Genomic DNA, 21,831 nt, shown 5'->3' with positions numbered 1-21,831 from the left:
CCAAAAATCCGCGTCCCCACGTGGCCCCAAAGAGGAGCGGGGTGAGAAGGGGACGCCGCGCCGTGTGGGGCACCGCCGGGCCCGTGGGGGGGGGGGGGCGGGGGGGGTCGCGGGGGGGGACAGGAATGATGCAATCGATGCCGCCGCACCCGCAGTGACCCCGCTTCGGACGTCACCCCCCGCGCTGCGCCCACCTCGAGCACCCAGGGGTGCCAAAGGCACGGAGCCAAAGCACTTCGCCCGCGCCCCTCCCCGGAGCTGGGCGCTGCGCCGCGCCCCGAGGGTTTGCTTTGGCCCCGCACCCCGCCGTGGGGCGGAGGAGACGAGAGGGGACGAGTGGCCACGGCCCCACTTCAGCCGCGGGTTCCCAGGGGAAAGCGGCCCCCGGGGGGGGAGAGGGGGGGGAACGGAGGGGGGGAAGGAAAACAAACGGCCCCCGAGGGAGGGCACGGCCCCGCGGCGACGCCCCCCCCCCGCAATAAAAGCCGCGGCTCCAGAGCAGCGCCGGGAGGGGAGGAGATCATGGGGAGCGGCGAGGAGGCGGCGGTGCTGCAGGAGCCGCAGGTGAGCGCGGAGCGGGGGGGGGACGGGACGGGATGCGGTGCGGTGCGGTGTGATGCGATGCGATGCGGGGCGATGTGATGCGATGCGGTGTGATGCGATGCGATGTGGTGTGATGCGGGGCGATGTGATGCGGTGCGGGGCGATGCGATGCGATGTGGTGTGATGCGGGGCGATGTGATGCGGGGTGATGTGATGCGGGGTGATGTGATGCGGTGCGGTGTGATGCGGGGTGATGTGATGCGGGGTGATGTGATGCGGTGCAGTGTGATGCGATGCGGTGCGATGCGATGCGGTGCGGTGTGATGCGGGGTGATGTGATGCGATGCGGTGCGGTGCGATGCGGTGTGGTGTGATGCGATGCGGGGCGATGTGATGCGGGGCGATGTGATGCGGGGTGATGTGATGCGATGCGGTGCGGTGCGATGCGGTGTGGTGTGATGCGATGCGGTGCGGTGTGATGCGGGGCGATGTGATGCGGTGCGATGCAATGCGGTGCGATGTGATGCGGTGCGATGCGGTGCGATGTGATGCGATGCGATGCGGTGCAATGTGATGCGATGCGATGCGGTGCAGCAGCGCCGTGTGCGCAACTCTTACAGCACGGGGTGGGAAACTGGGACCCTGTGTGTGCGCGACGGAGATGCAGCAGCTGCATGCGTGCACCCCGCGCACCGTGCGTCCTGCTCCCCATGCCGGCACCCCACGCAGGACCCACGGTGGAGCTGTAGCACCCCATGCCTGCACCCCACACAGCACTCACGCTGCTCCCCATGCACGCACCCCACACGGGACCCATGGTTGACCTGTAGCACCCCATGCACGCACCCCATACAGCACTCGTGCTGCTCCCCATGCACGCATCCCATACAGGACAGATGGAGGAGGTGCGGCACCCCATGCCTGCACCCCACACAGCACTCATGCTGCTCCCCACGCATGCAGGATGGAGATGCAGCACGCAGCACTCATGCTGCTCCCCACGCATGCAGGATGGAGATGCAGCACGCAGCACTCATGCTGCTCCCCACGCATGCAGGATGGAGATGCAGCACGCAGCACTCATGCTGCTCCCCGTGCATGCAGGATGGAGATGCAGCACGCAGCACACAGCACTCATGCTGCTCCCCACGCATGCAGGATGGAGATGCAGCACGCAGCACTCATGCTGCTCCCCACGCATGCAGGATGGAGATGCAGCACACAGCACTCATGCTGCTCCCCACGCACGCAGGATGGAGATGCAGCACGCAGCACTCATGCTGCTCCCCATCTCACCCCCCCCCCATTGCTGTTCCCTCAGGATGCAGAGAAGGGCTGCTGCAGCACGGGCTGCTGCTCGGGCGCATGCTGCAAGGCGTGCTGCCTGCCCTGCTCGCTCTGCTGCCCCACGTGCTGCCGCCCGGGCTGCGGCTGCATGCGGAGCTGCCTGTGCTTCGTGCCGCGCCTGCTCTGCTCCCTGCCCCGCAAACTGCTGGGCTGCCACCGCCTGCGCTGCGTCCTGATCGCCCTGCTGCTGCTCGGCCTCCTGCTGCTCCTGGTGCTCGGGGCGCTGCTGATGTGGCTGCCAGCGGAGCAGCTGCGGGACGGCGTGCGTGGGGGCGATGGGGGGCGGGGGGGGAACGGAGGGTTAATGGGGTGGGGGGGGAATGGAGGGTTAATGGGGTGGGGGGGCAACGGAGGGTTAATGGGGTGGGGGGGCAACGGAGGGTTAATGGGGCGGGGGGGGAAGGGAGGGTTAATGGGGTGGGGGAGGAACGGAGGGTTAATGGGGCGGGGGGGTTAATGGGGTGGGGGGGGAATGGGGCGGGGGGAATGGAGGGTTAATGGGGCGGGGGGGGAATGGGTCAGGAGGGGGGAATGGGGCGGGTGGAATGGAGGGTTAATGGGGCGGGGGGGTTAATGGGGTGGGGGGGGAATGGGGTGGGGGGAATGGAGGGTTAATGGGGTGGGGGGGATAATGGGGTGGGGGGGAATGGGGCGGGGGGGGAATGGGGTGGTGGGAATGGAGGGCTAATGGAGTGGGGGGGATAATGGGGTGGGGGGGGAATGGGCAGGAGGGGGGAATGGGGTGGGGGGAATGGAGGGTTAATGGGGCGGGGGGGGATAATGGGGCGGGGGGGAGGAATGGGGCGGGGGGGAGGGGAGGGTTAATGGGGCAGGAGGGGTTAATGGGGTGGGGGGAATGGGGCGGGGGGGGAATGGGGTGGGGGGAATGGAGGGTTAATGGGATGGGGGGGATAATGCAGGAGTTGGTGGGGGGGGTAATGGGGCAGGAGGGTTAATTGAGGGGTTAATGGGGTTGGGGGTGATGTGGGGGATAATGGGGTGGGGAGTTAATGGGGTGGGGGAGGAATAATGGGGCAGGGGGGTTAATGGGGTTAATGGGGTGGGGGGTGATGTGGGGCGTGGGGGATTAATGGGGTGGGAGGGATGTGGAGAGGGGGGGTTAATGGGGTGGCAATGGTATGATGTGGGGCAGGGGGTGATGTGGGGCGGGGGGGTCAGTGTGGTGGGGGGGTGTGGGACGGGGGGGGATAATGGAGGGGTTAATGGGGTGGGGGGGATGCGGGGGTTGTAGGGGTGGGGGGCTGTGGGGCTTAGGGGCGTTAATGGGGCAGGAGGGGTTGATGGAGGGGTTAATGGGGTGGGGGGTGATGTGGGGGGGTTAATGGGGCAGGGGGGTTAATGGGGTTAATGGGGCGGGGGTGATGTGGGGGGGGTTAACGGGGCGGGGGGTGATGTGGGGGGGTTAATGGGGCGGGGGGTGATGTGGGGGGGTTAACGGGGCCGGGGTGATGTGGGGGGGTTAATGGGGCGGGGGGTGATGTGGGGGGGTTAATGGGACGGGGGGGTGATGTGGGGGGGTTAACGGGGCCGGGGTGATGTGGGGGGGTTAACGGGGACGGGGGGGTGATGTGGGGGGGTTAATGGGGCGGGGGGTGATGTGGGGGGGTTAATGGGGCGGGGGATGATGTGGGGGGGGTTAATGGGGCGGGGGGTGATGTGGGGGGGTTAATGGGGCGGGGGATGATGTGGGGGGGGTTAATGGGACAGGGAGTGATGTGGGGGGGTTAACGGGGCGGCGACGGGGTGACGTGGGGCAGGGAGGCTTAAAGGGATGGGGGTGAGGCGGGGTGGGGGGGGATGTGGGATGGGGGGGGGATGCGGGGTGAGCCGTGCTGCCCCCCAGGTGCTGCGTGCGGGCGCTGAGCGGAGCCGGCTGTGGGATGAGGATGCGGTCAGCTTCTATGTGGACAGCGGGGATGGGGAGCCGGGCACCGTGGTGTACGAATATGGGAAGGTGAGCGGGGCTGCGGGGCTGCGGGGGCGGGGCTGTGGGTGCGGTGTGGGGCCGAGCTGATGGGGTTCTGCCCCCCAACCAGCTCCTGCTCAGCTACAGACCGCAGCTGAGCGCCGAGTGCTTCGTTACCCGCATGGATGGGGATCAAATCCCGGGGCTGGATGCAGCGGTGCGGGCGTTCCGAGAGCGGGAGGTGAGAGCATGTAGGGCAGCGATGGGTCTATAGGGCAGCGATGGGTCTGTAGGGCAGGAATGGGGGCTGTGGGGCAGCTGTGTGCCTATAGGGCAGCGATGGGTCTATAGGGCAGGAATGGGGGCTGTGGGGCAGCTGTGTGCCTATAGGGCGGCGATGGGTCTATAGGGCAGGAATGGGGGCTGTGGGGCAGCTGTGTGCCTATAGGGCAGCGATGGGGGCCTATAGGGCAGCTGTGTGTCTATAGGACTGCAGTGGGGACTGTGGGGCAGCTGTGTGCCTATAGGGCGGCGATGGGTCTATAGGGCAGCGATGGGGGCCTATAGGGCAGCGATGGGTCTATAGGGCAGCGATGGGTCTATAGGGCAGCGATGGGGGCCTATAGGGCAGCGATGGGTCTATAGGGCAGCGATGGGTCTATAGGGCAGCGATGGGTCTATAGGGCAGCGATGGGGGCCTATAGGGCAGCGATGGGTCTATAGGGCAGCGATGGGTCTATAGGGCGGGAATGGGTCTATACGGTAGCGATGGGGGCTGTGGGGCAGCTGTGTGCCTATAGGGCAGGAATGGGGGCCTATAGGGCAGCAATGGGTCTATAGGGCAGGAATGGGGGCTGTGGGGCATCCGTGTGCCCATAGGGCAGTGATGTGGGCCTATAGGGCAGCGATGGGTCTATAGGGCAGGAATGGGGGCTGTGGGGCAGCTGTGTGCCTATAGGGCAGCGATGGGGGTCTATAGGGCGGGAATGGGTCTATAGGGCAGCAATGGGGGCTGTGGGGCATCCGTGTACCTATAGGGCAGCGATGGGGGCCTATAGGGCGGGAATGGGTCTATAGGGCTGCGATGGGGGCTGTGGGGCATCCGTGTACCTATAGGGCAGCGATGGGGGCCTATAGGGCAGCAATGGGTCTATAGGGCAGCGATGGGGGCTGTGGGCATCCGTGTGCCTATAGGGCAGCGATGGGGGCTGTGGGGCAGAAATGGGGTCTGTGCCCCCCCAGGCCGCCGCTGCCCCCCCCATGGCCGTGGCTGAGCGCTCCCTGCTGGGCCCCACGGCGAGCATCCTGTGCAGCACCGTCCCCATTTATTGGGCTTGATGCGGTGAGTGCCCCCCCCGCTGCCCCCCATCTGCCCCCCCCCCAGACCCTTCACCCTTCGGTTTGCATTGCAGCATCCCCAGCGCTGCAACCCCTCCGGCCTCCTCTGTGTGGGGCAGAAACACCACCAGCGCTGCGTCCCTGCATGCAGCCCCCTCCCCTCTCCCCCCCCCCGCACACATCGGCTGCAAATTGAGGGGCAGGGGGAGGGATTTGGGGGGGGGAGGGGGGGTCAGGGAACCCCCTGGGGCTGCGTTGGCCCCAAGGAGCCCAAAAATGTGCTGCGGAATGCGCCGCCTGCGCTGAGAAATGCATCGTCTGCTCTGCAGGACATCGGCGTGCTGAGAAATGCATCGTGCTGCAACCTGCGCCTGCGCTGCAGTGTGACCCCAACCCCCCCCCCCCCCACAGCCCCCCACCCACCCACCCCCCGCTGCTGCAGAATGGAATAAAGGATGAGGGGAAGGAGCTGCGCGTGGGGACGGCTGCATGGGGGAAAACCCGACTGCACTGCAGCCCTGCATGCAACTCTGAGCCCCAGTGCAGCGCTGCGGTTCCCAGGGGGGGGGTTGGGATGGGGAGAAGCAGGGATGCAGCCTCGTGGATCGCCATGCATCGCTCCATGCGTGCCGCATCACGGGGTGCGTGTGCTGCATCGCCCCATGCACGCTGCAGTGGGGCTGGGAAGGGCGGGGGCGCCGTGCTGAGGCTGCACGCGCGCTGCGGGGCTGCGCAGCCCGGATGGCTGCAGAGCTGCATTCTGTGCTCACTGCGTTTTGGGCCGCAGCGCAGCCTGCAGGAACACAGGCTGCAAATGCACTGGGACATGCGACAGTGCGGGGCAAAGAACCGCAGCGGGACCCCAACCCCACAGCATCGCTGCGATCCTACAGCACCACCCCAAAACTGCAGCGTCACCCCAACCCCATAACATCGCCCCAACCCCACAGCACCACCCTACAGCCTCACCCCAACCCCACAGCATCACCCCAACCCCACAGCATCACCCCAAAACTTCAGCCTCACCCCAATCCTACAGCACCACCCCAACCCCACAGCACCACCCCACAGCCTCACCCCAACCCCACAGCACCACCCCACAGCATCACCCCAACCCCACAGCCTCACCCCAACCCCACAGCATCGCTGCGATCCTACAGCACCACCCCAAAACTGCAGCGTCACCCCAACCCCATAACATCGCCCCAACCCCACAGCACCACCCCACAGCCTCACCCCAACCCCACAGCATCACCCCAAAACTTCAGCCTCACCCCAACCCTACAGCACCACCCCAACCCCACAGCACCCCCCAACCCCACAGCACCACCCTACAGCATCACCCCAATCCTACAGCCTCACCCCAACCCCACAGCACCACCCCAATCCTACAGCACCCCCCCAATCCTACAGCACCCCCCAACCCCACAGCATCACCCCAAAACTTCAGCCTCACCCCAATCCTACAGCACCACCCCAACCCCACAGCACTGCCCCACAGCATCACCCCGGCCCCACAGCATTGCCCCAATCCCATAACGTTGCCCCAATCCTACAGCATCACCCCCAAACTGCAGCACCACCCCAACCCCACAGCATCACCCCAACCCCACAGCACCACCCCAACCCTACAGCATCACCCCAACCCCACAGCATCACCCCAACCCTACAGCACCACCCCAACCCTACAGCACCCCCCCAATCCTACAGCATCACCCCAACCCCACAGCATCACCCCAATCCTACAGCATCACCCCAACCCCACAGCACCACCCCAACCCTACAGCACCCCCCCAATCCTACAGCATCACCCCAACCCCACAGCACCACCCCAATCCTACAGCACCCCCCCAACCCCACAGCATCACCCCAACCCTACAGCACCACCCCAACCCTACAGCACCCCCCCAATCCTACAGCATCACCCCAACCCCACAGCACCACCCCAACCCTACAGCATCCCCCAATCCTACAGCATCACCCCAACCCCACAGCACCACCCCAACCCTACAGCACCCCCCCAATCCTACAGCACCCCCCCAACCCCACAGCACCACCCCAACCCCACAGGGAGTTTATTGGGGGATTATGGGGGGGTTATGGGGGGATGTGGGGGGTTGTGGGGGGTTGTGGGGGGGTTATGGGGGAGGTTATGGGGGGGTTGTGGGGGGGTTATTGGGGGTTTATGGGGGGGTTATGGGGGGTTTATGGGGGTTATGGGGGGGTTGTGGGGGGCTATGGGGGTTATGGGGGTTTATGGGGGGGTTATGGGGGGAGTTTATTGGGGGGTTATGGGGGGTTGTGGGGGGGTTATGGGGGTTTATGGGGGGTTATGGGGGGTTGTGGGGGGGTTATAGGGGGGTTGTGGGGATTTATGGGGGTTTATGGGGGGTTATGGGGGGTTGTGGGGGGTTGTGGGGGTTATGGGGGGTTTATGGGGGGTTTATGGGGGGTTGTGGGGGTTGTGGGGGGTTAGGGGGTTGTGGGGGGCTATGGGGGTTATGGGGGTTTATGGGGGGTTGTGGGGGTTTATGGGGGGCTATGGGGGGGTTAGGGGGTTGTGGGGGGCTATGGGGGTTATGGGGGTTTGTGGGGGGGTTATTGGGGCTTTATGGGGGGTTATGGGGGGAGTTTATTGGGGGGTTTATGGGGGTTTATGGGGGTTTATGGGGGGTTGTGGGGGGGTTGTGGGGTCTCCGCTCGGGGCTCAATGGGGCCGGGAATCCCCGCAGCCTTCGGGCCCCCCGCCCCCCCCGCGCGCCCCCCCGGCTGAGCGGAACGGACGGAGCTGAGGCAGAAAAGACAAAAAGAGGAGAGGAGGAAGAAAAGGGGCAGAAAAAGGGGAGAAAAAGGAAAAGAGCGGAGAGAAGCGGGGGGGGGGGGGGGGAAGGCGGGGGGGGGGGGGAGGAAAAGGAGCAAAAAAAAAAAAAAAAAGAGGCGGGGAAGGGAGCAGCAAAAAAAAAAAAAAAAGCGGAAAAAAGGCCAAAAAAAAAAAAAAAAAAGCGCGGACGGAACAAATCCACAGCGCCCCCCCCCCCCCCCCCCCCCCCCCACCAAAAAGGGGAAAAAAAGGGCAAAAATTCCGCCGCCTCCCGCCGAGCAATGGCCGCAGTGCGGGGCTGCGCGCTGCTCCTCGCGCTGCTGCTGCTGCGGGGCGGCCGCGGTGCGGGGCGAGCGGGAGCGGTGCGGGACGAGGAGGAGGAGGAGGAAGAGCTGCGGGATCCGTGCAAAGCGGGTACGGAGCGGGGGGTGCGGGGGGGTGCGGGACGGGGGGAGGGGGAAAGGGGGGGGGGGGGGGGCCGCGCGGCGGCTGTCAGTTGGATGCGGGGGGGTTGCGGGGAGTTGCGGGGTGGGAGCGGGAGCGGGACCCCCCCCAAAAAAAAACAGATCTCCGGAGAGCGGCGCAAAGCGGAGTTGGGGAGTGCGGGGTTTGCGGGGCGCGGTAACAAAGCGGCCCCGGGGGGGGGGAGGGGGGAGGGGGGGCAGCGGGGCCGAAATCCCGCAGCGGGTTTTTGTGCGGTTCCGGCCGGGGGCCCAAAACTCAGCGCTGAGTTTTCGGGGGGGTTTTGGAAGTGGGGGGGGGCTGAGATCCGCCGTGCGGGGGCTGCCGGAGCGGCGGGGGGGGGGGGGGCGGCCCGCAGCGCTGAGCTCGGCGCGGGGGGGTCCCGGGCCAGTGGGGGATTTTGTGGGGCCGGCCGGGTTTGTAGGGCCGCCGCTCCCCGCCCCATCGCCGGCTGTGGGTCACGGTGCGGCCGCGTCCCCGTTGGGGTCGGCACCGCTTCCCCCCCCCCCCCCCCCCAACTGGTGCTGCTGGGGGCCCCAAGGTTTGGCTCCCGCCCCCCCCCCCCCACCCGCAATGCAGGACAACGAGCCGTGGGCTCCCGGACCCCCATCCCCCCCCACAACCCCCCCCCCCCAAAACCCCACGTGGCACCTCGGGTCCCCCAGCATCCGTGGTCGCCGCGGTGACCCCAGCGGCAGGGATGGGGGATGGGGGGGGGGCACCCCGCTCGTGACCCCCCCGCAGCCACACAGCCCCACTTACGGGGATGGGCCCATATGGGGCGCAGTGCTGGGCTGGGGGTCCGGACCCCCCCCCCCCCCCCCCCGGCTGCATTGCTGAGCCCCCAGCCCCCCCACTGCCCCCCAGCGCCCCATTGCCCCCCCTTGTCTCCCACTGCCCCCCAGCCACCTTTTGCCCCCTATTGCCCCCCCAGCGCCCCATTGCCCCCCCATTGCCCCCCCACTGCCCCCCAGCCACCTTTTGCCCCCCATTGCCCCCCCATTGCCCCCCATTGCCCCCCCATTGCCCCCCCAGCCCCCCTATTGCCCCCCTTGTCTCCCATTACTCCCCCCATTGCCCCGCAGCCCCCCATTGCCCCCCAGCCACCTTTTGCCCCCCATTGCCCCCCAGCCCCCCATTGCCCCCAGCCCCCCATTGCCCCCCCTTGTCTCCCATTACTCCCCCCACTGCCCCCCAGCCCCCCATTGCCCCCCAGCCCCCCATTGCCCCCCCTTGTCTCCCATTACTCCCCCCAGCCCCCCATTGCCCCCCAGCCACCTTTTGCCCCCATTGCCCCCCCTTGTCTCCCATTACTCCCCCCATTGCCCCCCATTGCCCCCCCATTACCCCCCCAGCCCCCCTATTGCCCCCCCTTGTCTCCCATTACTCCCCCCATTGCCCCCCATTGCCCCCCATTGCCCCCCCAGCCCCCCATTGCCCCCCCTTGTCTCCCATTGCCCCCCCGTTGCCCCCCAGCCACCTTTAACCCCCCATTGCCCCCCCTTGTCTCCCATTACTCCCCCCGTTGCCCCCCAGCTGCCCCCCATTGCCCCCTGCCCCCCCCTTTTGCCCCCCCCTTGTCTCCCATTGCCCCCCAGCCACCTTTAACCCCCTATTGCCCCCCCATTGCCTCCCGGCCCCCCCAGCTGCCCCCCAGCCCCCCCCCTTATTGCCCCCCCATTGCCCCCCAACTGCCCTCCGTTGCCCCCCATTGATCCTAAGCCCACCCCAGCCATCTCCCATCCCCCCCATTTGCCCCCCCCCCCCCATATCCAAACACCCCAAAACGTTTCCCTTTCCCATCCCATTACCTGTGTGCACCCAGCTGGGGGCGGGGGGGGAGATGGGGGGCGGGGGGGGGCACAGCGGGGGCTGCGGTGTTGGGGGCCCCACATTGCAATGGGGTCTGGCCCATAATGGGGTCAGGAGAGGTGCAGCCCCACATTGCAATGGGGTCTGGCCCATAATGGGGTCAGGAGAGGTGCAGCCCCACATTGCAATGGGGTCTGACCCATAATGGGGTCAGGAGAGGTGCAGCCCCACACTGCAATGGGGTCTGGTCCATAATGGGGTCGGGAGAGGTGCAGCCCCACACTGCAATGGGGTCTGGCCCATAATGGGGTCGGGAGAGGTGCAGCCCCACACTGCAATGGGGTCTGGTCCATAATGGGGTCGGGAGAGGTGCAGCCCCACATTGCAATGGGGTCTGGCCCATAATGGGGTCGGGAGAGGTGCAGCCCCACACTGCAATGGGGTCTGGTCCATAATGGGGTCAGGAGAGGTGCAGCCCCACATTACAATGGGGTCTGGCCCATAATGGGGTCGGGAGAGGTGCAGCCCCACACTGCAATGGGGTCTGGTCCATAATGGGGTCGGGAGAGGTGCAGCCCCACATTACAATGGAGTCTGGCCCATAATGGGGTCGGGAGAGGTGCAGCCCCACACTGCAATGGGGTCTGGCCCATAATGGGGTCAGGAGAGGTGCAGCCCCACACTGCAATGGGGTCTGGCCCATAATGGGGTCAAGAGAGGTGCAGCCCCACACTGCAATGGGGTCTGGTCCATAATGGGGTCAGGAGAGGTGCAGCCCCACACTGCAATGGGGTCTGGTGCGGTTCGGGGCCTGTAGGGCAATGCTGTGGGGCAGCAGCGGTGCAGACCCCACAGCGCTGTGGGGTTCGGTGCAGTTCAGACCCCATGGGGCAGCGCTGTGGGGTCGGGAGCCCCGCGGTGCCGCCGTGCCCCAATGCAGGGGGCGATGGGGCTGCAGTTATGGGGTCGCTGAGCTCTATGGGGTGCGGGGCCGCTCAGCTGTGCCGGCTGCGGGGGGGGAGGGGGTGCATTCCTGACATAACTGCCGGGATGCGACCCTATAGATGGCTGTAGGGCACGGCTACCCTCCGTGGGACCCCTCGGCTCTGCGGGTCGGGGGGCTGCAGGGCCCCAAACATGGAGCCCTGGGGTTGGCCCACCGTGGGGTCCTGTGCCCCATAGCCCCGACCCCATAACTCAGATCCCACAGTCCTGATCCTATGGCCTTGATTCTATAGCCCCGACCCCATAACTCAGATCCCACAGTCCTGATCCTATGGCCCGGATCCTATAGCCCCAACCCCATAACTCAGATCCCACAGTCCTGATCCTCTGGCCCGGATCCTATAGCCCCAACCCCATAACTCAGATCCCACAGTCCTGATCCTATGGCCCGGATCCTATAGCCCCGACCCCACAGCTCAAATCCTACTGCCCCGACCCCGTAGCCTCGACCCCATAGCTCAAATCTCACAGCCCCAATCCCACAGTCCTGACCCCATGGCCCAAATCCCACAGTCCCGACCCCACAGCTCTGATCCTACTGCCCCGACCCCATAGCCCAAAGCTCACAGCCCCGACCCCATAGCCCTGGTCCTATAGCCCCGACCCCATAGCCCTGGTCCTATAGCCCCGACCCCATAGCCCTGGTCCTATAGCCCTGACCCCATAGCCCTGGTCCTATAGCCCCGACCCCATAGCCCAAAGCTCACAGCCCCGACCCCATAGCCCTGGTCCTATAGCCCTGACCCCATAGCCCAAAGCTCACAGCCCCGACCCCATAGCCCTGATCCTATAGCCCGGACCCCAGAGCCCAAAGCTCAGAGCCCCGACCCCATAGCCCTGGTCCTATAGCCCCGACCCCATAGCCCAAAGCACACAGCCCCGACCCCATAGCCCTGATCCTATAGCCCCGACCCCATAGCCCTGATCCTATAGCCCGGACCCCAGAGCCCTGATCCTATAGCCCGGACCCCAGAGCCCTGATCCTATAGCCCGGACCCCAGAGCCCAAAGCTCACAGCCCCGACCCCATAGCCCTGATCCTATAGCCCGGACCCCATAGCCCAAAGCTCAGAGCCCCGACCCCATAGCCCTGGTCCTATAGCCCCGACTCCATAGCCCAAAGCTCACAGCCCCGACCCCATAGCCCTGGTCCTATAGCCCCGACCCCATAGCCCTGATCCTATAGCCCGGACCCCATAGCCCAAAGCTCAGAGCCCCGACTATGGGGTGGGGGTTTGTAGGGTGAGGGGGATGGGGGGCAGCGCCCGCAGCCGATCCTACGTGGACGTTTCCGACTCCAAGGCGGGGCGGCCCTACAACGGCCTTAAAGGGCCCGCGGCCCCGCTCCCAAATCCCGCACGGCCGCTTCGGATCGCGCTGCGCCGCCCGGGGATCCGCGCTCCGCTCCTCCGCCGAGTTCCCGCAAAGCTCCGGGCACGCGGACCCCCCCGCGCCGCCCCCCCACCCCATCCCCCACCGCGGACCCACAGACGGGCGGACAGACGGACGCCTCTCCCCCCCCATCCCCCACCGCCCCCCCACGCACAGCGCTGCGTCCGCGCGGCCGGGAGCGCCGCCCCACGTGGAGGGAATTGGGGGGGGGTCTGAATTGGGGGGGGGTTTGTGGGGTCTGAGTGCAGTGAGGGGGGTTTTGTGGGGTCTGAGTTTGGGGGGGGGTTTGTGGGGTCTGAGTTTGGGGGGGGGTTTGTGGGGTCTGAGTGCAGTGAGGGGGGGATTTGTGGGGTCTGAGTTTGGGGGGGGCTTTGTGGGGTCTGAGTTTGGGGGGGGCTTTGTGGGTCTGAGTGCAGTGAGGGGGAGTTTTGTGGGGTCTGAGTTTGGGGGGGGGTTTGTGGGGTCTGAGTTTGGGGGGTTTGTGGGGTTTTAGTTTGGGGGGGGATTTGTGGGGTCTGAGTTTGGGGGGGGCTTTGTGGGGTCTGAGTTTGGGGTTGTGGGGTTTGAGTGCAGTGAGGGGGGATTTGTGGCTGAGTTTGAGGGGGGCATTTGTGGGGTCTGAGTTTGGGGGCGGGGATTGGGTTGGAGTGCCGTGAGGGGAGGTTTGTGGGGTCTGAATTGGGGGGGATTTGTGGGGTCTGAGTGCAGTGAGGGGGGATTTGTGGGGTCTGAGTTTGGGGGGGTTGTGGGGTCTGAGTTTGGGGGGGGTTTGTGGGGTCTGAGTTTGGAGGGGGATTTGTGGGGTCTGAGTTTGGGGGGGGTTGTGGGGTCTGAGTTTGGGGGGCGATTTGTGGGGTCTGAGTGCAGTGGGGGGGGGTTTGTGGGGTGTGAGTTTGGGGGGGGATTTGTGGGGTCTGAGTTTGGGGGGGGATTTGTGGGGTCTGAGTTTGGGGGTGGTTTGTGGGGTCTGAGTGCAGCGAGGGGGGGTTTGTGGGGTCTGAATTGGGGGGGTTTGTGGGGTCTGAGTTTGGGGGGGGGCATTTGTGGGGTCTGAGTTCGGGAAGGGGGTTTGTGGGGTCTGAGTGCAGTGAGGGGGATTTGTGGGGTGTGAGTTTGGGGAGGGGAGGGAGCATTTGTGGGGTCTGAGTTCGGGGGGGGGATTTGTGGGGTCTGAGTGCAGTGGGGGGGGGTTGTGGGGTCTGAGTTTGGGGGGGGGATTTGTGGGGTCTGAGATCAGTGGGGTGGGGGAGGGGGACATATGGGGTCTGGGCATGGTGAGATGTGGGGCAGCAGCTGTGTGGGGTCTGAGCTCTGCGGGATGTGGGGCAGGGAGGGTTGTGGGGTCTGCAGTGATGTGTGGGGTCTGGGTTCAGTGGGATGTGGGGTGGGCGGGTTGTGGGGTCCAAGTCACGAGTTTAGGGCTCCCAACTCTCCTCGGCTTTGGGGTCGCGGTGCCCCCAAACAGCTGGAGCTCCTGGCCCAGGGGATCCCCTTATAGGGCCGTGTTTATGGGGTCACCCAGCTCTGGGTGGTTGTGGGGTCCCGGTGCCCCACAGGTTCCCCTTATAGGGCCGTGTTTATGGGGTCACCCAGCGCTGGGTGGTTGTGGGGTCCCGGTGCCCCACAAGTTCCCCTTAAGCTCCAGCTGTAGGGCAGCTATGGGGCAGCCGGTGCTCTTTTGGGGTTGGGAATGGGGGAACTGAAGGGTGGGCAGCTTGGGGTCGTGCTTATGGGGCGGCCCAGTGCTGGGTGGGTGCGGGGTCCTGGTGTCCCAAGATTCCCCTTATAGGGCCGTGTTTATGGGGTCACCCAGTGCTGGGTGGTTGTGGGGTCCCGGTGCCCCATGGGTTCCCCTTATAGGGCCGTGTTTATGGGGTCACCCAGTGCTGGCTGGTTGTGGGGTCCCGGTGCCCCACAAGTTCCCCTTATAGGGTCGTGTTTATGGGGTCACCCAGCTCTGGGTGGGTGTGGGGTCCCGGTGCCCCACAGGTTCCCCTTATAGGGCCGTGTTTATGGGGTCACCCAGCGCTGGGTGGTTGTGGGGTCCTGCTGTCCCAAGATTCCCCTTATAGGGCCGTGTTTATGGGGTCACTCAGCTCTGGGTGGTTGTGGGGTCCTGGTGCCCCACAGGTTCCCCTTATAGGGCCGTGTTTATGGGGTCACCCAGTGCTGGGTGGTTGTGGGGTCCTGGTGTCCCAAGATTCCCCTTATAGGGCCGTGTTTATGGGGTCACTCAGCTCTGGGTGGTTGTGGGGTCCCGGTGCCCCACAGGTTCCCCTTATAGGGCCATGTTTATGGGGTCACCCAGCTCTGGGTGGTTGTGGGGTCCCGGTGCCCCACGAGTTCCCCTTAAGCTCCAGCTGTAGGGCAGCTATGGGGCAGACGGTGCTCTTTTGGGGTTGGGAATGGGGGAACTGAAGGGTGGGCAGCTTGGGGTCGTGCTTATGGGGCGGCCCAGTGCTGGGTGGGTGCGGGGTCCTGGTGTCCCAAGATTCCCCTTATAGGGCCGTGTTTATGGGGTCACCCAGCTCTGGGTGGTTGTGGGGTCCCGGTGTCCCACAGGTTCCCCTTATAGGGCCGTGTTTATGGGGTCACCCAGTGCTGGGTGGTTGTGGGGTCCCGGTGCCCCATGGGTTCCCCTTATAGGGCCGTGTTTATGGGGTCACCCAGTGCTGGGTGGTTGTGGGGTCCCAGTGCCCCACAGGTTCCCCTTATAGGGCCGTGTTTATGGGGTCACCCAGCGCTGGGTGGTTGTGGGGTCCCGGTGCCCCACGGGTTCCCCTTATAGGGCCACATTTATGGGGTCACCCAGCTCTGGGTGGTTGTGGGGTCCCGGTGCCCCATGGGTTCCCCTTAAGCTCCAGCTATGGGGGAACTGAAGGATGGGGGCTTTGGGGTCTCCCTTCCGCCCCACACCGCCCCCCCTGCGCCCCACAGCCGCCTTCCTCGGTGACATCGCTCTGGACGAGGAGGACCTGCGGCACTTCGGCTCCCCCCCCCCACCCCACACCTCCCACCCCACAACCTCCGACCCCACAACCTCCGACCCCACAACCTCCCACCCCACAAATCGCCGGCGCCGCGCCGCCACCTCCCGCCCTGAGCGCGTCTGGCCGGACGGGGTGATCCCATATGTCATCAGTGGGAACTTCAGCGGTGAGGAGGAGAGGGGGCGGGTTTGGGGCGGGTTTGGGGTGGGTTTGGGGCGGGGTTTGGGGCGGGTTGGGGGCGGGGTTTGGGGCGGGGTTGGGGCGGGGTTGGGGGCGGGGTTGGGGCGGGTTTGGGGCGGGTTGGGGGCGGGGTTTGGGGCGGGGTTGGGGCGGGGTTGGGGCGGGGTTGGGGCGGGGTTGGGGGCGGGTTTGGGGGCGGGGTTTGGGGCGGGTTTGGGGGCGGGGTTTGGGGCGGGTTTGGGGGCGGGGTTTGGGGGCGGGGTTTGGGGCGGGGTTTGGGGCGGGGTTTGGGGCGGGGTTTGGGGCGGGGTTTGGGGCGGGGTTGGGGCGGGGTTTGGGCGGGGTTTGGGGCGGGGTTTGGGGCGGGTTTGGGGGCGGGGTTTGGGGCGGGGTTTGGGGCGGGTTTGGGGCGGGGTTTGGGGCGGGGTTTGGGGGCGGGGTTTGGGGCGGGGTTTGGGGCGGGGTTTGGGGCGGGTTTGGGGGGGGTTTGGGGCGGGGTTTGGGGCGGGTTTGGGGCGGGTTTGGGGCGGGGTTTGGGGCGGGTTTGGGGCGGGGTTTGGGGCGGGTTTGGGGCGGGGTTTGGGGCGGGGTTTGGGGGCGGGGTTTGGGGCGGGGTTTGGGGCGGGTTTGGGGCGGGGTTTGGGGCGGGTTGGGGGCGGGTTGGGGGCGGGTTGGGGGCGGGGTTGGGGCGGGGTTGGGGCGGGGTTTGGGGGCGGGTTTGGGGGCGGGTTTTGGGGCGGGTTTGGGGCGGGTTTGGGGCGGGGTTTGGGGCGGGTTTGGGGCGGGGTTTGGGGCGGGTTGGGGGCGGGGTTTTGGGGCGGGGTTTGGGGCGGGGTTGGGGGCGGGGTTGGGGGCGGGGTTGGGGGCGGGGTTTTGGGGCGGGTTTGGGGCGGGGTTTTGGGGCGGGGTTTGGGGCGGGGTTTGGGGCGGGTTTGGGGGCGGGGTTGGGGCGGGGTTTGGGGCGGGGTTTGGGGCGGGGTTGGGGGCGGGGTTGGGGCGGGGTTGGGGCGGGGTTTGGGGCGGGGTTGGGGCGGGGTTTGGGGCGGGGTTTGGGGCGGGTTGGGGGCGGGGTTGGGGCGGGGTTGGGGCGGGGTTGGGGGCGGGGTTGGGGCGGGTTTGGGGGCGGGGTTTGGGGCGGGGTTGGGCGGGGTTGGGCGGGGTTTGGGGGCGGGGTTTGGGGGCGGGTTTGGGGGGGGTTTGGGGTGGTTTTGGGGCGGGGGTCCCGGTTCCGGGGGTTCGGGGGGGGGTCGTTCCGCAGGGCGCTGCCTCAGCTCCCCGCCCCCCGCAGGCTCGCAGCGCGCCGTGTTCCGGCAGGCCATGCGGCACTGGGAGCGGCACACCTGCGTCACCTTCCTGGAGCGCAGCGACGAGGACAGCTACATCGTGTTCACCTACCGGCCCTGCGGGTAACGGCGCCGCGGCCCCATAGACGCTGTGGGGCGGGGGTCCGTGCGCGGGGGGTTTGGGGTCGCGCTATCCCGAATATGGGGCTGCTGTGGGGAAGGGGGGCTTCTTTGGGGTCGTGGGGTTGGGGGAGTCAGTGGTCAGGGGGGTTTGGGGTCGCGGTATCCCGAATATGGGGCTGCTGTGGGGCAGGGGTGCTTCTTTGGGGTCATGGGGGCGCTGTGGGGTGGGGGTGGTGTGCGGCGGGGGTCAGTGGTCAGGGGGGTTTGGGGTCGCGCTGTCCCGAATATGGGGCTGCTGTGGGGCGCTGCGTCGTCTTTGGGGTCGTGGGGTGGGGGAGCATGTGGTCAGGGGGGTTTGGGGTCGTGGTATCCCATATATGGGGCAGCTATGGGGCAGGGGGTCTTCTCTGGGGTCGTGGGGGTGGGGGAGTCTGTGGTCAGGGGGGTTTGGGGTCACGGTATCCCATATATGGGGCTGCTGTGGGGCACTGCGTCGTCTTTGGGGTCGTGGGGGTGGGCAGTGGTCAGGGGGGTTTGGGGTCGCGGTATCCCAAATATGGGGCAGCTATGGGCAGGAGATCCTCTTTGGGGTCATGGGGTTGGGGGGACTCAAGGTGGGAGGTGTTGGGGTCACGTTATCCCACATATAGGGCAACTGTGGGGCAGGGGGTCTTCTTTGGGGTCGTGGGGTTGGGGAGTCAGTGGTCAGGGGGGTTTGGGGTCGCGGTATCCCATATATGGGGCAGCTACGGGGCAGGGGGTCTTCTTTGGGGTTGTGGGGGTGGGGGAGGCAGTGGTCAGGGGATTTGGGGTCACGTTATCCCAAATATAGGGCAGCTATGGGGCAGGGGGTCTTCTTTGGGGTCGTGGGGTTGGGGAGTCAGTGGTCAGGGGGGTTTGGGGTCGCAGTATCCAAGGGGCAGGGGTTCTGTAGGGTGGGGGTCTGTGGTCAGGGGGGTTTGGGGTTGCGGTATCCCATATATGGGGCTGCTGTGGGGCAGGGGGTCTTCTTTGGGGTCATGGGGATGGGGGACCCAGTGCTCAGTGGGGTTGGGGTCGTGGTGCCCCGCATGTAGGGCAGCTGTGGGGCAGGGGTCCTGGGGATGGGAACCCAATTCTGATTGGATTTGGGGTCATGGTTTTGGGGCAGCTGTGGGGTGACGGCTCCTCTTTTGGGGTTGGGGGAACCCCAAGGGCGGCTGGGTTTGGGGTCACAGCGCCCCACATATGGGGGGCAGCTATGGGGTGACGGCTCCTCTTTTGGGGTTGGGGGGACCCTGAGGGCGGCTGGGTTTGGGGTCGCAGCGCCCCACATATGGGGGGCAGCTACGGGGCGGGGCGTCTTTGGGCTCCGGGAACGGGGACCCAATTCTGATTGGATTTGGGGTCATGGTTTTGGGGCAGCTGTGGGGTGACGGCTCCTCTTTTGGGGTTGGGGATGGGAAACCCCAATGGTGGCTGGGTTTGGGGTCGCAGCGCCCCACATGTGGGGCAGGGGATCCTCGTTTGGGGTACCAGGGATGGGGAGCCTAAGGGCGGCTGGGTCTGGGGTCGCAGCGCCCCACATATGGGGGGCAGCTATGGGGTGACGGCTCCTCTTTTGGGGTTGGGGGAACCCCGAGGGCGGCTGGGTTTGGGGTTGCAGCGCCCCACATATGGGGGGCAGCTGTGGGGCGGGGGGTCTTTGGGCTCCGGGGACGGGGACCCAATTCTGATTGGATTTGGGGTCATGGTTTTGGGGCAGCTGTGGGGTGACGGCTCTTCTTTTGGGGTTGGGGGAACCCAAGGGGCGGCTGGGTTTGGGGTCGCAGCGCCCCACATATGGGGCAGCTGTGGGGCAGGGGTCCTCTTTTGGGGTCCCAGGGATGGGGAGCCCAAGGGCGGCTGGGTTTGGGGTCGCAGCGCCCCCATATGGGGCAGTTATGGGGCGGGGGGTCTTTGGGGTCCGGGGACGGGGTCCCAATTCTGATTGGATTTGGGGTCATGGTTTTGGGGCAGCTGTGGGGTGATGGCTCCTCTTTTGGGGATGGGGAGCCCAAGGGCGGCTGGGTTTGGGGTCGCAGCGCCCCACATAGGGGGGGCAGCTATGGGGTGACGGCTCCTCTTTTGGGGTTGGGGGAACCCGAGGGCGGCTGGATTTGGAGTCGCAGCGCCCCACATATGGGGGGCAGCTGTGGGGCGGGGCGTCTTTGGGCTCCGGGGATGGGGTCCCAATTCTGATTGCATTTGGGGTCATGGTTTTGGGGCAGCTGTGGGGTGACGGCTCTTCTTTGGGGATGGGGAGCCCAAGGGCGGCTGGGTTTGGGGTCGCAGCGCCCCCATATGGGGCAGCTGTGGGGCAGGGGTCCTCTTTTGGGGTCCCAGGGATGGGGAGCCCAAGGGCGGCTGGGTTTGGGGTCGCAGCGCCCCCATATGGGGCAGCTGTGGGGCGGGGAGTCTTTGGGTTCCGGGGACGGGGACCCAATTCTGATTGGATTTGGGGTCATGGTTTTGGGGCAGCTATGGGGTGACGGCTCCTCTTTTGGGGTTGGGGGAACCCCGAGGGCGGCTGGATTTGGAGTCGCAGCGCCCCACATATGGGGGGCAGCTGTGGGGCGGGGGGTCTTTGGGGTCCGGGGACGGGGTCCCAATTCTGATTGGATTTGGGGTCATGGTTTTGGGGCAGCTGTGGGGCAGAGGATCTTCTTTGGGGATGGGGAGCCCAAGGGCGGCTGGGTTTGGAGTCGCAGCGCCCCACGTATGGGGGGCAGCTGTGGGGCGGGGGGTCTTCGGGCTCCGGGGACGGGACCCCCGCCGCTGGGATCCCCGCCAAATGTCCGCCGGGGGGCGCCGTTCCCTCCCTGACCCCCGCCCAGGTGCTGCTCCTACGTGGGGCGCCGCGGCGGCGGCCCTCAGGCCATTTCCATCGGGAAGAACTGCGACAAGTTCGGCATCGTGGTTCACGAGCTGGGCCACGTCATCGGCTTCTGGCACGAGCACACGCGGCCCGACCGCGACCGGCACGTCGCGATCATCCGCGACAACATCCAGCCAGGTGCCGCCCCGGCCCCGAGCGCCGCCTCCGTGGGGCGGCCGCGGCGCGGCCCCGAAGCATCGCCCCCCGCCCCACCGCTGCCGCCCCGCAGGGCAGGAGTACAACTTCCTCAAGATGGAGCCGGAGGAGGTGGAGTCGCTGGGGGAGACGTACGACTTCGACAGCATCATGCACTACGCGCGCAACACCTTCTCCAGGTGCTGCCCCATGGCGCCCCATAGCGCCCCACAGCGCCCCATAGCGCCCATAGCACCCCATGGCGCAGTGCTCTGCCCCATAGCGCCCCATAGCGCCCATAGCGCCCCATAGCACCCCATGGCGCCCCATGGCGCCCATAGCACCCCATGGCGCCCCATAGCACCCCATGGCGCCCCATAGCGCCCATAGCACCCCATGGCACAGTGCTCTGCCCCATAGCGCCCCATGGCGCCCCATAGCGCCCATAGCACCCCATGGCGCCCCATAGCGCCCGTAGCACCCCATGGCACAGTGCTCTGCCCCATAGCGCCCCATAGCGCCCCATAGCGCAATGCTCTGCCCCATAACGCCCCACCGCGCCCCATGGCACCTCATAGCGCCCCATGGCGCTCCATAGCGCCATGCTCTGCCCCATAGCGCCCCATGGCACCTCATAGCGCCTCATGGCACCTCAGCACAGCGCTCTGCCCCACAGCGCCCCATGGCACCTCATAGTGCAATGCTCTGCCCCATAGCGCCCCATGGCACCTCAGCACAGCGCTCTGCCCCATAGCGCCCCATGGCGCCCCATAGCGCAATGCTCTGCCCCGTAGCGCCCCATAGCGCAATGCTCTGCCCCATAGTGCCCCATAGCGCCCCATAGCACAATGCTCTGCCCTATAGTGCCGCATAGCACCCCGTAGCGCAATGCTCTGCTCCATGGCGCTCCATAGCGCAGCGCTCTGCCCCATAGTGCCCCATAGCACCCCATAGCGCAGTGCTCTGCCCCATAGCGCCCCATGGCGCCCCATAGCGCAATGCTCTGCCCCATAGTGCCCCATGGCGCCCCATAGCACCCCATAGCACAATGCTCTGCCTCATAGCGCCCCATAGTGCCCTTCTCTGCCCCATAGTGCCTCATAGTGCCCACAGCGCCCCATAGCGCCCCTCAGCACCCCGCTCTGCCCCATAGCGCCCCATTTAGGGGGCGGTGCTGACCCGTGCCCCACTGAGCCGCCGTGGCCCCACAGGGGGATCTTCCTGGACACCATCCTGCCCAAATACGACGTCAATGGGGTCCGGCCCTCCATAGGGCAGCGCACGCGGCTCAGCAAAGGGGACATCGCCCAGGCGAGGAAGTTGTACCGCTGCCCCGGTGAGCGCGGCGCTGTGGGGCCGAGGGGGGATGTGTGGGGCTCCCGTGTGGGGCAGGGAGCCGCGGGGTGGGGGTGGGGCTGAATCCGTGGGGTGTATTGATAGGGAGCATCTGTGGGGTGAATGTATGGACTGAACCTGTGGGGCGGATCTATGGGGTGAATCCATGGGGTGTGTTTATAGGGAGCATCTGTGGGGTGAATGTATGGACTGAATCTGTGGGGTGGATCTATGGGGTGAATC

At 66.5% G+C, this 21,831-nt stretch overlaps 2 protein-coding genes across 2 annotated transcripts in view; both read left to right on the top strand.

Moving 5' to 3' along the window:
• Positions 1-406: 406 nt before the first annotated feature.
• On the top strand, positions 407-5,548 carry LOC146542826 (surfactant protein C-like). The gene is made up of 6 exons (XM_085242774.1): positions 407-564; positions 1,865-2,152; positions 3,755-3,865; positions 3,948-4,058; positions 5,060-5,159; positions 5,485-5,548. The coding sequence occupies exons 1-5, from the start codon at positions 523-525 to the stop codon at positions 5,153-5,155; spliced, it is 648 nt and encodes a 215-aa protein (XP_085098900.1). The 5' UTR covers positions 407-522; the 3' UTR covers positions 5,156-5,159; positions 5,485-5,548.
• Positions 5,549-8,202: 2,654 nt separating this feature from the next.
• The window catches only part of BMP1 (bone morphogenetic protein 1), a 29,093-nt gene continuing 15,464 nt past the window's right edge, over positions 8,203-21,831 (top strand). The window contains 6 exon segments of the mRNA XM_085242788.1: positions 8,203-8,390; positions 15,584-15,802; positions 17,105-17,222; positions 20,078-20,256; positions 20,348-20,453; positions 21,465-21,589. Of these exon segments, the coding sequence (XP_085098914.1) occupies positions 8,258-8,390; positions 15,584-15,802; positions 17,105-17,222; positions 20,078-20,256; positions 20,348-20,453; positions 21,465-21,589 (880 nt within the window). The 5' untranslated portion in view covers positions 8,203-8,257.

The sequence above is a fragment of the Meleagris gallopavo genome, chromosome 24 (genome assembly GCF_905368555.1).
Source record: "Meleagris gallopavo chromosome 24, MGAL_WU_HG_1.1, whole genome shotgun sequence".
Taxonomy (NCBI): Eukaryota; Metazoa; Chordata; class Aves; order Galliformes; family Phasianidae; genus Meleagris; species Meleagris gallopavo.
The sequence above is the reverse complement of the archived record's forward strand: the minus strand, read 5'-3'. Positions and strand labels throughout refer to the sequence as shown.

Bases quoted from the DNA above. Each gene is read 5' to 3' on its own strand.
- LOC146542826 (XM_085242774.1), top strand. From the start codon at position 523: ATGGGGAGCGGCGAGGAGGCGGCGGTGCTGCAGGAGCCGCAG. The intron at 565-1,864 runs GTGAGCGCGGAG...CTGTTCCCTCAG, and splicing joins CGGTGCTGCAGGAGCCGCAG to GATGCAGAGAAGGGCTGCTG. The intron at 2,153-3,754 runs GTGCGTGGGGGC...GCTGCCCCCCAG, and splicing joins CGGAGCAGCTGCGGGACGGC to GTGCTGCGTGCGGGCGCTGA.